The sequence below is a fragment of the Pan troglodytes genome, chromosome 7, assembly GCF_028858775.2.
Source record: "Pan troglodytes isolate AG18354 chromosome 7, NHGRI_mPanTro3-v2.0_pri, whole genome shotgun sequence".
In the NCBI taxonomy this organism is placed as follows: Eukaryota; Metazoa; Chordata; class Mammalia; order Primates; family Hominidae; genus Pan; species Pan troglodytes.
In genome coordinates this window covers 153,677,385-153,691,505 of record NC_072405.2, presented here as the reverse complement: position 1 = coordinate 153,691,505, position 14,121 = coordinate 153,677,385, and the positions used below count along the sequence as shown (strand labels likewise).

Below are 14,121 nucleotides of genomic sequence, written 5' to 3'. Positions count from 1 at the left end.
CAGTGCTGGGAGGGGGGGAATGCTGTGCAGACCGGTGCTGGGAGGGGGGAATGCTGTGTAGACCAGTGCTGGGAGTGTGGGAATGCTGTGTAGACCAGTGCTGGGAGGGGGGGAATGCTGTGTAGACCAGTGCTGGGAAGGGGGGAATGCTGTGTAGGCCAGTGCTGGGAGTGTGGGAATGCTGTGTAGACCAGTGCTGGGAGGGGGGGAATGCTGTGTAGACCAGTGCTGGGAGGGGGGAATGCTGTGTAGACCAGTGCTGGGAGTGTGGGAATGCTGTGTAGACCAGTGCTGGGAGGGGGGGAATGCTGTGTAGACCAGTGCTGGGAGTGTGGGAATGCTGTGTAGACCAGTGCTGGGAGGGGGGAATGCTGTGTAGACCAGTGCTGGGAGTAGGGGAATGCTGTGTAGACCAGTGCTGGGAGGGGGGGAATGCTGTGTAGACCAGTGCTGGGAGGGGGGGAATGCTGTGTAGACCAGTGCTGGGAGTGTGGGAATGCTGTGTAGACCAGTGCTGGGAGGGGGGGAATGCTGTGTAGACCAGTGCTAGGAAGGGGGGAATGCTGTGTAGACCAGTGCTGGGAGTGTGGGAATGCTGTGTAGACCAGTGCTGGGAGGGGGGTAATGCTGTATAGACCAGTGCTGGGAGTGTGGGAATGCTGTGTAGACCAGTGCTGGGAGTGGGGGAATGCTGTGTAGACCAGTGCTGGGAGTGGGGGAATGCTGTGTAGACCAGTGCTGGGAGTGGGGGAATGCTGTGTAGATCAGTGCTGGGACGGGGGAATGCTGTGTAGACCAGTGCTGGGAGTGGGGGAATGCTGTGTAGACCAGTGCTGGGAGGGGGGGAATGCTGTGTAGACCAGTGCTGGGAGTGGGGGAATGCTGTGTAGACCAGTGCTGGGACGGGGGGAATGCTGTGTAGACCAGTGCTGGGATGGGAATGCTGTGTAGATCAGCGCTGGGAGCAGGGGAATGCAGTTTAGACCAGCGCAGGCCCACTTCCCCTCCCTGTCCCTGGTTGGGGAGGCGGGGAGTGCTGTGTAGACCAGTGCTGGGAATGTGGGAATGCTACAGTGCTGGCCTTTGCCTGCCCACTGTAGGTTGCCAGGGAGCCTGGGTGCCCCCCAGAGTGCCCTCTTGCATCGGCAGCTTTGAGCTGTGGGTTGTAGGGTACTGGGAGCAGCCAGCAGTAAGTGAGTGTTTGCTGTGTGTCTGGCATTGCTTTTGGTCAGTCCTCTATGAAGTAGGTACTGCTATGTCCATTTTTCAGATGAGGAAACTGAGGTACAAAAAGGTTAAGTAACCGGGCCAAGGTCACATGGCCACAAGTGGGCCACACTGCAGTTGTAGCCGTCACCCCTGCTGTGTCCTGTACGCAGCCACGAGCTGCGCAGCTCTCCCATGGAGACGTGCTGGGGGTGTGACACGCACGCCTGCTTTGAGAAGAACGATGCGTACCATTGCATTCGCATATTATGTTGAATGACAGTATTTTGGTTGAAATAGTTGAAATTAAGTATATTGTTAAGGTCAAAGTCACTGTTTCTTTTGCAGTGTGGCTTCTGGATGGGGTGAACTCCACCACTGCTCGCAGCTGTGTCTGCTGGGCGGTGCTGCCTCCCACCTGGGCAGTCCCTGCATAGCCTTGGAGCTCCGGCTTCTGGGTGGGAAACGTCTTTATAGGTATCAGCTCCTGCATTCAGCACCTGTTTGATTCTGGGGAAATTCTTTAAATTTTCTAAGCCTAGTTTCTCTCATGCAAAACAGGGGTTCTCCTACCTGCTGTGAGGAAGAGTGCGTGAAGCCCTGTCCCCGCTCCCTTGGGCAACCCCTGAGTGGCCTGGGGAAGAAGAGGGCACAAGGGGAGGAGGCCGCCAACCCCAGGAATATTGGCAGACAGTTCATAGAAACCCCTTCTGGTCTGCAGGCCCAGACTCCCCAACTGTGTCTCTGGCCTTGTGCAGTGGGTGCCACTTTTCCACGCCTTCCCCAGCATGTTGACTGCAGCCACCCAGGTGTGAGGTGACCTCACTGTGGGTTGGATTTGCATTTCTCCCATGGCTGATGATTTTGAGCATCTTTTTACAGGATTGTTGGCCTTTTATATCTCATCTTTGGAGAAATGTCTATTTAGATTATTTATCCCCCTTTTTTAAATTAACTTTTTTTTTTTTTGAGACGGAGTCTCATTCTGTTGCCCAGGCTGGAGTGCAATGATGCGATCTCAGCTCACCACAGCCTCCACCTCCCGGGTTCAAGTGATTCTCCTGTTTCAGCCTCCCGAGTAGCTGGGATTACAGGCATGAGCCACCACGCCTGGCTAATTTTGAATTTTTAGTAGAGATGGGGTTTCTCCATGTTGGTCAGGCTGGTCCTGAACTCCCGACCTCAGGTGATCTGCCCGCCTTGGCCTCCCAAAGTGCTGAGATTACAGGCGTGAGCCACCAAGCCCAGCCAAAAAAAAAATTTTTTTTTAAGAGACGGAGCCTGTTGTTCAGGCTGGAGTGCAGTAGCCTGATCATAGCTCACTGCAGTCTTGAACTCCTGGGTTCAAGCAATCCTCCCACTCAGCCCCCTGAGTAGCTAGGACTACTGTAGCAGGACAGGTTGCAGACAAAACCTCTCGGACACCGGTTTTAGGGACTAAGAGGTTTTAATCAGCTGGGAGCATCAGTAGAATCGCCTCTCAAGATCCGGGCTCCCCGAGGTCCAGATTCCTGTCCCTTTTAAGGGCTTACAACTCTAAGGGGTCCATGTGAAAGGGCTGTGATACATTGTGCAAGCGGGGGCTACGTAACTGGGGCCGCATGCACCGGTGATCAGAACAGAACCAAACAGGGAGTTACGCAGTGCTTCCTCATACGACGTCTGGAATCTGTAGATAACAGAAGCGATTAGGATTTAACTCCCAGGCCTGGGGTGTGGCGCCGGGCTGTTTGACTATTGAATTTCACTTCTGCCTTTTCTTTAACTCCTACTGTTTCTTTACTTTGAGGCAGAAATTAGGCAGAAGACAATATGAGAGGTGGTCTCCTCCCTTACTACAGGTGTACACCATCATGCCTGGCTAATTTAAAAATCTTTAGTACAGATGGGGTCTTGCTGTGTTCCCCGGGCCAGTTTTGAAGTTTTGAAATCAGCAAGTATGAATCCTCCAACTTTGTTATTCTTTTTCAAACGTTGTTTTGGCTATTCTGGGTCCCTTGTATTTCCCTGTGAATTTTAGGATCAGGTTGTCAATTTCTGTAAAAACGCCAGCTGGAACTTAGATGGGGATTGTATTGAGTTTTTGGATCAGTTTGGGGAGTATTGCCGTCTTTTTTTTTGAGACGGAGTCTTGCTCTGTTGCCCACGCTGGAGTGTAGTAGCGTGATCTCGGCTCACTGCAAGCTCTGCCTCCTGGGTTCACGCCATTCTCCTGCCTCAGCCTCACACATAGCTGGGACTACAGGCGCCTGCTATCATGCCGGGCTAATTTTTTTAGTAGAGATGTTTTAGCCAGGATGGTCTCGATCTGACCTCGTGATCCGCCCGTCTCGGCCTCCCAAAGTGCTGGGATTACAGGCGTGAGCCACTGCGCCCGGCCAATGCTGTCTTAACCATATGAAATCATCCAGTCCGTGAACATGGGATGGCTGCTCATTTATTTAGGCTGTCTTTAATTTCTTTGGGCAATGTTTTACAGTTTTCAGAGTATAAGCTTCATACTTCCTTTGTTAAATTTATTGTGCAGTATTTTATTTTTTCATGCTATAGTAAATTATTTTCTTAATTTCATTTTCAGTTTGCGTATGGCTACTGGTTAGAAATACAACTGATGTTTGCATATTGATCTTGTACCCTACAATTGCGCTGAATTCATCTATTAGCTCTACTAGTTTTTGTGGATTCTTTTTTAAATTTTATTTTCTATAGAGATAGGGTCTCACTATGTTGCCCAGGCTGGTCTTGAACTCCTTGGCTCAAGTGATCCACTTGCTTTGACCTCCCAAAGTGCTTGGATTACCGGCATGAGCTACGGTGCTTGGCCAATTTTTGTGGATTCTTTGGGATTTTCTATATACAAGATTATGCCACCTGCAAATAGACATAATTTACTTCTTTCTTTCTGATCTGGGTGTCTTATTTCATCTGCTTGCCTGTTTGCTCAGTTAGAGCCTCTGGTACCATGTTGAGAGGCAGTGGTGAGAGTGGAAATCCTCGTCTTATTTTTCATTTCAGTGGGAGCGTCCAGTCTTTCTTCTGACATATGAGGTTAGCTGCGGGGTTTTGTAGATGCCGCTTTTCAGGTTAAGTTTCCTTCTATTCTGTTCTTGAGTGGGTTTTCCATTCTGTTTATCATGAAATGGTGCTGGATTTGTCTGCTGCTTTTTCTGCATCTATTGAGAAATCTTAGGGTTTTTGTCCTGCCACACTCCCTCTTACGAAACCTGAGGAACCAACTGGGCATAGCGGCTCACACCTGAAATCCCAGCACTTTGGGAGGCCAAGGTACTTGAGCCCAGGAGTTCGAGACCAGCCGGGGCAACATAGGGAGACCCCATCTCTACAAAAAGTAAAAAACAACAAATCAAAAACCCTTAGAAACCTGAACTGGAAAACACATTGACCTCAGGATTCCGTTGAAGGAATGGTGGGCCTGGGCCAAGGCCCTCTTCTGGTTTGTAGAAAGGGTTACCTGAAAAAATATGCATCACTGTTCCGCAGCCCCTGGGAGGAGGTGGCCCACCTGGAGAGTCAGCTGCTGTGTCCTGGTGTGTGTGTACCTTCAGCTGCTGAGCTGCTCATTCTGAAATGATGGGACACCTACCAGGTCTGCCTGGGCCCTAAGAGCGAGCGAGTGCAGCCCTCGGCCTCTGCCCATGGCTTCCAGCAGCTAGATGACATGGACACTGAGTCAGTTGGCGGCAGGGGAGGGTCGCTGAGGGCGTGCGGTGGCAGCCCGGACTCCTTTCCTGCCTGTGTCCACTGCATTCCCCCCAACGGTCACAGTGAAAGTGCGGAATGCATGTGAATTCATCTGCTTCCCACGGTCCTGGTGTCAGGGTTTTACCGGGGAAGACCAAGGCTGCAGTGCTGCCAGAGGTGAGCGGTGTGGCCTGTTGTGGCTCAGGGCCTGCCGCCAAGTGCTGATCTAGAGGTTTTGCCCCTTGGCCATGCTCCCCAGTGAAGACACTGGGGTTGAACCCTGGTCAGGGTCAGCAGTCACGCTGGGGAATGAGTGCAGGAAGGAGGCTGCAGCTGTGCCTGGTCTCTGGTCTCCTTGGGAGTGAGAGGCTGGTTGGCAGGGATGATTTCGCAGGACTTCCTGTGACCTTTGTCCAGAGGCACCACCTCTGAGGGGCTGCTGTGGGCTGGACAGCAGGTGCTTCTGCCGGTTTCTGCGTCCTGGAAGTGCTGCTGTTTGTAGGGGATGAGGTAGGGGGCCATCTGAGCCTGTGAGGTCCCTTCTCCAGAGCAGCGGAGCGTGTACTTAGGAAGGACCTGCTAGGTGCCCCTGCCCTCAGAGGCTCTGGGAGAGAGCTGTGTGCAAGCCCTGGGCAGGAGTTCACTGGCCTGGTCGTGTGACCTGTGGGGCATCCTGACAGCCAGCCCTGTGCTGCAGAGGTCAGTGGGACTGGGTTTGGATCTGGGTCCCCGCCCAGCGTGAAGGGGCGCTGGACCACGAAGGCAGGGAAACCAGGGGGAGGCCGGCAGGACAGTCAGTGGTCCTGCTGCCGTAGCCCCGTGCAGGCTTAGATCGCCCAGCCTTGGGATGAGCGCCGCTGGAGGCGGAGGCCGCGCTCGGGGGCGGGGCTGGCCGCTGGGGCGGGGCCCAGCTTGTCGCCCTTTCCCGGAGGCTGGCAGATGCGCGTGGTGCGGCTGCTGCGGCTCCGGGCGGCTCTGACGCTGCTCGGGGAGGTCCCCCGCCGCCCGGCCTCCCGGGGTGTCCCGGGCTCGCGCAGGACGCAGAAGGGCAGTGGAGCCAGGTAAGGTGGCCCAGTGAGCAGGCGGCGAGGGCCCTGAGCACCGGGCTGGGGTAGGTCCAGAAAGGGGAGTGGCAGGCCTCGTGGGACGGCCTTGCCCTGCTTCCGGTTTTCCCAAAAGTCGGGCCAGGAGAGCATGCGTGCCGCGGTGTGACCGGCCCGCCTCCTGCCCGGGGTGTACAGGCCCCCCCATGACGTCGCCCTTGCTTCCCCAGGCACCACCCCACCAACCCTATTTGGGGAAATCTCCCCTGTTTTTTTCCGCTTGTGGTTTCATCATTTGTGTAGCTGTGCCTGGGCCTCAACACTGTAGGGTTTGGTTAGGTACTTTATAAAAAGCTTATGTTGCTGTGCATGGTCTTCTGAGACCCGCTCTTTCCTGGAGTCGGTTCCCGGGTTGTCTCCAGGACCGATTCTGCATGGCGGCGGGCACTCACTGTCATATCTACATCACCAGGCACAAGCCGCATGGATCCAGTGGCCCTGGTGGCCGTTGGTGGTCCCAGGCGCTTTCCTGGAGGACATGTGAGAAGCCCTGCCGGCGCATACTGGGCCTGGGGTAGCCGCATGGGGATGGGTCTCTGCGCATGAAATGCTGGAGGTTTCCGAAGAGCTGGAGAGTTGACAGCCTCACTGGTGCGTGGGAGATCCTGCAGGAGTTCCCGCCAGGGCTCGCGGTTTATCATCATTCACTTAGTGCTTCCAGCGTGGCATGTCTCTGTGACCTGGTGGTGCGCTATCAGCATACCCATTCACAGCTGAGGGCCTGCACAGCTGCCTAAGGCCATGCTGCAGAAATGTCCTGTCTGCCTGCAGGAGCTTGGGACCCAGAGAGCCCCAGATGGGGCAGGGTGTCTTGGGAGGAGGGAGTTCTGGCCTGCGCTTGGAGCTGGGGCTGGCTGTGGGCCCTGCATTGAGGCACATCTCTCCGAGGGTGCACAGGCAGGTAGGTGCTTTCCAAAAAGTGCTGCTGAGCTGCAGTCGCCCAGGTGGACAGGTGGGTTTGGAGCAAGGTCTCTGGCTTTGAAAGCCAGCTTGTGTCTGATGGTGGTGCTTGGTGCCCTGGTCTCTGCAGGGGTGAAAGAATGTCACTACAATGTGCAGCCCTCAGTTGGGCTTGAGCGCACACCCAGTGGTGCAGCCCTGCCTGGCCGCTGGCCAGCAAGTTGTTTCACCTCAGTGTCTTCATCTGTGAAATGAGACTGGTGGTGTGACTACCCTAGAGGCTTTGTGAAGAACTTGGCAGTCAGGGTTACTGTCAGTTCTTTATTTTTATTTTTATTATTATTATTTGAGACAAAGTCTTGCCCTGTCACCCAGGCTGGAGTGCAGTGGTGCAATTTCAACTCACTGCAACCTCTGCCTCCTGGGTTCAAGTGATTCTTCTGCTTCAGCCTCCTTGAGTAGCTGGGATTACAGGCACCCGCCACCACGCCTCGCTAATTTTTGTATTTTTAGTAGAGACGGGGGTTTTGCCATGTTGGCCAGGCAGGTCTTGAACTCCTGGCCTCAAGTGATCCGCCCGCCTCGGCCTCCCAAAATGCTGGTATTACAGGCGTGAGTCACCACGCCTGGCTCCTATCAGTTAGTTCTGAGATACATGTGGTTTCCCATTTTCTCACACCCGACATGATCCATCTTCCCTTATTCTCTAAGAAGGCGTTGTCTAGATTTGCATCCTTCAGGGCACTTAGTGGTGCAGCCTCCTACCAGCCCCACCCTAGACATGCTGTATTAGGGCTGGTGGGCTCTCTTGAACTCCTAAAACCTGTAAGAAAGGTGAGGCTGGTCTCACCTGACGTGGAAAAGCTCTGCAGAGTCAGCAGAACCCCCCTCTCCCCGACTCTCCCTCCAGACTCCAGCTGCCTGCAGCATCTGCCAGCTAGTTTTTTTGTACTTTCGCCATGTTGGCCAGGCTGGCCTTGAGCTCCTGAGCCTGCCTCAGCCTCCCAAAGTGCTGGGATCACAGGCGTGAGCCACCACGCCCGGCTCCACCCTGGAAGGTTCTTGAGCCCGTTAACTTCTCCCTACTTTATCAGCTCCGTCTCTACGTCTTCTAACCTTGCCCATTCCCTCCTCTGCAGAAACAGCCAGAAAGGCCCTTTCAGAAATGTCTGTTGCACATGCTTTCCCCTCTCAGACCCTTCAGAGACTTCCTGTTGCTCTGAGGACACTCATCCCAGCCGACCAGGCCCACCAGGCCCCCAACAGCACTACCTGGCTGGGGTCACGTGCGGGTCTCCTGGCTCTGGCAGGTGGGGGTGTGATCTGGAACCTTCTGTCCTTGTGCATCTGGGGGAGGCTCAGAAGGTGTGCCCATCTCACTCTTCCCCATCCTGATGGTGCTCCCACCCTCTCGCCAAAGCCTCTCCCACTGAGGCCTTTGCACTGGCCATCCTGGGTGCTGGACTTGCTCTTCCCGCAGCCCTGCTGACCGAGCCTGCCCACTGCCTGCCAGCCACGCCTCATCTCGCTCCTCTTCTCCCAGGCCCATGTCAGAATCTAGGTTCAGTTGAGCCCTTCGTATGGGTTTTGGTGATCTGCATCCACAGGACCCAGTGCAGTGCTGGTTCAGGGCAGGCTTGGGCTTGCCTCAATGGATAGATGATGACTGGCCTGGAGAGTTAGGATGGGCTGTAGCCGCCATGCTGGCTGTGTCCCCCCACCCCCTCCAACACCCCCCCAACCTCCAGAGCTGGGCTTGCCAGAAGGGGGCGCCCTGGGGAGGGGGACCTTGGCAGGGAGCCCTGTGGAGCCTCACTGTGTTAGTGCCTTACAAAAGGAGCCCTTCCCTGAAAACCCCTGAGGCTTCTGGCTTCAGGGCCTCCCCTCCCTGCCTCGCCTCCTCCACCCCGCCCTGCCTCCTCCACGCTTCCACCCTGCCCCATCCTCTGTGGGTGGCGGTCCTGCGCCCTGCTGTGGTGCCTCTCCACTGGCTGCACTGCTGGCCCCCCTTCCACCCAGCTCCTCGGAGGCAGGGCTCTCTCGTAAGCAGCCAGGTCCTTTATTTAGCAAATGAAATGGTCCCATGGAGGGGTTCCCGAGGATTCTAGACCGGCTCTGAAGGGACCCATCTGGGGAGAGGCCCTAGAGCCTGGGAGAGGCACGTTGCCTTTCCCGCTTAGCTGGGCTTGCCCTTTCCCGCTTAGCTGGGCTTGGTGGGATCCGTGACTGAGCAGCACACGGGCCTCTGCAGGTGGGGGGCATGGGCGGGTACACGGGCACGGGGTCTGAGGTCAGGTAGGGTTGCCTCCCTCTGCAGGCCTTGTTTTCCTCCCCCGTGAGGTGGAGGCCACACTGCTCACCTGCTAGGAGCCACAGGGAGGAGCCACTGTGGGAGCGGGGAAGAGGCTCATGCAGGGCCTGGCCCAGGAGAGTGACACGTCCTGTCTCCGTCTTTAGGTGGGAGAAGGAGAAGCACGAAGACGGGGTGAAGTGGAGACAGCTGGAGCACAAGGGCCCGTACTTCGCACCCCCATACGAGCCCCTTCCTGATGGAGTGCGTTTCTTCTATGAAGGTAAGGATGCAGGGAGCGGCTTCTCCCCAGCCTGCACTTGGTTCCCTGGGCGTGGGCTCCCAGTGGGCATCTGGCTCGCTCCCTCAGCCCCACTGCAGGCTTCTGGCTATGAGCGCTCCGTGCCCTCTTCTTGCAGGTGATGCGTGGGGGCCGCTGACCGACTGACCCATGCTCAGAGGGCGGCAGTTCGGGGGCTCCCGTCCCTGCCTTTCCTGCTGAGCCTGCACTGGCTGTGCCTGTTGTGTCCAGGACCCTCTGGGCAAAGCCGACCCCCCCTCCCTCCCCCCGCACCACTGTGTTCCCTGTGTGTTCTGAGTATACACAGTACGTACACTGCGTGTACACACATGGATCACAGAACGGTCACTTGACCCCAGCTTGTGATTCTCAGCAAGAAGCGGAGCCCGTGGTTGACATGAGCGCCGAGCCACCCTCAGAGGCAGGACCCGGGGGCTCTGGGACAGCAGGGCCCACACACCCCTCCTGCCCTTGAGCCCTCCTCTCTACCCCAGGGCCCAGGAGCTTTGGGTTGGCTCTTGTGCTGCTGATTTTAGCTGCTTCAGCCAATTTTCTTCATCTCTGCTAGAAGGCATCCTTCTAAGAAAAGCAAACCTCTTCTCCCCCAGGGCAGGCCCCCACGCCATGCTGTGCCCCTCCCACCAGCCCTCCTGTGGGCCCCCTGCCGAGTCACATGCACACCTGAGTTTGCTGAGCTCCTTTGATGCAATGTTTTGTTCAAAGCCTGTTTCTCCAAAGCGGTACTGGAGCTTCCACAGGGACAGAGGTTCTAACTGTGTCTGTGGGGGCTGCCCACAGGAGGCCATGGGACCTTACTGAGCGTCTCGCGCTGTGCCCCTGGCCTGGTGTAGCGGCTGCCTCGCCTGCCCCACAGCAGCCCTGCAGGACCTCCCTGGCCAGGAGGGACATGGCAGGCGAGGACTGCCTGTGCAGGGCCATGGTGGACAGTCCGGGGAGTGGTGGTGTCGCGTGGGGCCCAGTGGGGCCGAGCCTCCACAGAGGGGCAGCGGGAGCTGAGCCCCTCGGGCCTGTGCTGCTGGTCTCTGGGCCTCTCGTCCTCTGTCCTGAGAAGCTAGTTTGGGGAAGGATTGCTGCTGTTTATCAGGAATGCCTTCCTCCTTCTTACCAAATGATTATGCATTTATTTCTCTAAAATTTTCTTATGAAAGCTTTTCAGACGTGCAGTTGAAAGAATTCCCGGTGAACACCCTCGTTCCCACCACGAGCCTCTCACTCTGCTCGCCTGCTCCCAGCTCACCCCCCCATCTCTAAACCACACTGATCTTAGAATAAAACGCAGGGAATGGTGGGACAGAGGCCGCAGAGTTGTAAAAGGGTGCACCTAGTTATTCAGTTTTCTGCTTTGAAGCCTTAACTTTTATTTTGCTTGTGTAATTTTGTGGAAATTGGTGTGTTTTAAAATTGTACATGTTCCATTTTCATGTAATATAAATGTAGTAGCAAAGTTAAGTGGTAAAGGAGGAGAAAGCAGTAGCACCTGAAATCTTCTGCAGCATTCTCACGACCCACTCCAAGATCACTGTGGTCGTCACCTCCACGCAGGTTGATTGTCGTGTGTCACGCAGAACATGCTTCTGAACTTACAGAATAAGGCCTAGCTTCTTGCTCTTGGCATAGTACGCACGAAAGCGTAGTTTAAAGCAATGAGGTCATGTCAGCTGGAGGCCGAGCCTCTGGCCGCTCTCTCATACGATGTGTCTTCCGATGCCTGCAGGAAAGCCCGTGAGATTGAGCGTGGCAGCAGAGGAGGTCGCCACTTTTTATGGGAGGATGTTAGGTCATGAATACACAACAAAGGAGGTTTTCCGGAAGAACTTCTTCAATGACTGGCGAAAGGTAGGTACCCTGGGCGGCCGCCACAGCTGTCCTGGACCTGGCTGGCTAGGCGTCTGCGGTTCTGCAGTGCTGCCTCTGAACGCCCCTCGCAAGTTCTCGGTGGCCCCTGTGTGACCACTCACAGGTGCCGTCATGGCTCTTTGCAGCTTCGAGCTCCTGGGCTCAAGCCATCCTCCTGTCTCGGCCTCCTGAGTAGCTGAGACCATAGGCGGTGCCAGTGTGTCCAGCCTAGTGCACCTCAGACCTTTCCCTTCCCAGGCAGGCTGTGGATGTGGAGGCCGATTTGTGGTCCTTACTCCATGGACCGCTGAAAGGACAGGGGTCTGGCATATAAGAAGGAGAGTGGAGGAGGCCGCATGCCATTTCCCAGCCCCCAGGAAGACATGTTTGGCGAGAAGCTCTTTGGAGGGGAGGGTGCTGCCTCAAGGTTTTTCCTTGCTCATTTTCAAGGTGACTGCCCTTCGCCCATGGCCTGACTGATTTTATGTGTGTGCCGCGGACTCTGTGCCCTCCGGGGTTTCTGTCTGCACCACACCTGCGAGGCTCGCCCCTGACTGCTTGTCCCGCAGCATCTGCCTGGCTCTGGCCGGGTCGTGTTTCCTCCGTTCCGTGACTCATGCTAGTCCATTTCCCTATTCGTGGGTGTTTGATTAATTCCTGTTTTAGGCCTTTGCATGTGTAAAGCTGCCATGAACATTCCCACGTGGGTGAGGGCACATACGTGTGAGTTGCCTCTGACAGGACTTGGGGTGAAATTGCTGGGTCACGTGTGTCCAGCTTACTAGAAACACCAGGCTGAACTGTCCACACGCCCGCCGCGGGTGCGAGGCACCTTTCTAGTGGGCACAAAATAACACCTCGCCGTGGGTGTGGTTTGCGTTTCCCTAATGACAAGTGATATTAAGCATCTTTTGGTGTACTGACGTGTCATTTCAGTATTTTCTTTCGTGAACTTTTGTCTATTTAAAAAACTGAGTTGCTTGCGTATTCCTCGCTCATTTATCGGAGTTTTAAAAACGCATCCTGGGTGCAGGTTCTTTGCCGGACGCACATGCTGTGAATGTCATCTCCCAGACTTTGCCTTTTCACTTCTCAGTGAGGTCTCCAAACAGAAAACTGTAACTTAGTTATGCCGTTTATCAATCTGTCTTTTATGGTGAGTACTTTTGTGTCCTGTTTTAAGTCCATTATCAGAAATATGATTTGCAAAAATCTTTCACGGTGTTTGTAGTTTCTATTTGCGTTCTCTTAACAATGTCTTTGGAAGGTCAGGAGTTTGGAATACTGATGAGGTCCCACGTTTCATGTTTTGTCACAGGTTTGCTTTTGTTGTTTTGTCTAAGAAATCTGCTGAATTCGGCAGCACAGAGATTTCCTCCTATGTTTTTCCTAGAAGTTTTGGTTTTAGGTTTCCATTGAGGTCAGCTTGGTTTAGGTGGAACTCTGAGTTAATTTTGGTTATAGTGTGGGGTAGAGGCCGAGGCTCGTGTGTTGCACGTGGGTGTCTGACTGCCCTGAGCCAGCTGCTGGAGCCTGTGCTTCCTTGTCCCCTGTGCAGGCTCCGCTTCTGGACCCTCTTCCTCTGTCCTGATGCCACCCCTCTGCCTTTCACGACAGCTTTGTGAGGTGGCACCAGCTGCCCGGCATCCTCATTCTCCCCCTGGTCAGCACTTCTTCCAGTCACTAGCAGAGCTAGGAAGGGAGGCAGTGTCACAAAGCAGCAGAACAGGAGTGGGTGGCAGATCCGACGGCCCCGGGAGACACAGGGACGGACCCTGAGTCCGTGGTTGCGGCCGAGCGGGGCTCCATCCCGGCACAGATGGTGTCGTACCTGAGCTCCTCGGAAGAGGCGGATCGTCCCCATCCCACAGCGAGACACGTTTAGCAGCAGCTCCTGAGGTCTCACACGCCTAAGTGGCCGAGCCTGGACTGGGACCGCGAGCTGGTGCCCGCAAGCCTGGGCTTTTGTCCATGGGCTGTGCAGAGTTTTTGTTGTGTAGGAAACGAAAGGAGAAACAGTTGCCTGTGATCTGCGGCTCTCCCTCAGGTCAGTGTCTCCTGTTCCCGCGTCCTGGCTTTTCCTGGGCACTAGTTTTCGTGTGAGTGTGGTCAGTGTGCCTGTAATGTTTTCCTCACTTAGCACTTTATCCCGCTTAGTCTCCACACGGGTAGATCATCGTCAAACTGTTTTCTGCTGTGCTTTCCAAAATTCACCTTGAAACTGAATCCCCAGCACCACAGGACAGAGGGAGGGCCTTTAGGAGCTGATTGGGCTGTGAGGACTCCACCTTGCTGCAGCCCTTAGGATTAATTTAGGGCCTTAGGGCAGGGCTGGGTGGAATTAGCTGGGCCCCTTCTGTCCTTCTGTCCCCTCCACTGTGTGAGGACAGCCTTCAGGGCATCCTCTCAGAAGCAGGGACTGGGCCCTCCATAGACGTCAAATGCTGGGACCCTGATCCCAGCCTTCCAGCCCCCAGAGCTGTGACTGTGATTTACAACTGACCAGTCCCCGGGATTTTGTGGCAGCAGCACGTATGGACTGAGACTTTGCCCTCGCGAATCCCGTCATGTTCACCAAATGAGCTCCCGACCATGTATCCTGCTCTGTCCGGTCATGGCGTTTCTGCAGTTGCCCTTAGTGCGGTCATCATCTGGGTTTTCATACTGGAGAGTTTATTTAGGATGGATCTCAAAGTGGAATTATTGGGTCAAAGGTTTTAGCCAGTTTTACTACTGACTTGTTGTGAAGTTGCTTTTGGAGA

General features: G+C 55.1%; 1 protein-coding gene across 18 annotated transcripts in view; it reads left to right on the top strand.

Moving 5' to 3' along the window:
* TOP1MT (DNA topoisomerase I mitochondrial) overlaps positions 1-14,121 on the top strand; it is a 69,163-nt gene that overhangs the window by 20,657 nt on the left and 34,385 nt on the right. For 9 of the 18 annotated variants that reach the window (XR_010159125.1, XM_016958953.4, XM_063816068.1 and 6 more), the window contains 2 exons: positions 9,369-9,484; positions 11,238-11,359. Coding sequence is in view for 16 of the 18 variants with exons in the window: in XM_016958953.4 (XP_016814442.2) it covers positions 11,294-11,359 (66 nt within the window). In the remaining 2 variants the exon portion in view is untranslated. 18 annotated transcript variants of the gene reach the window in all.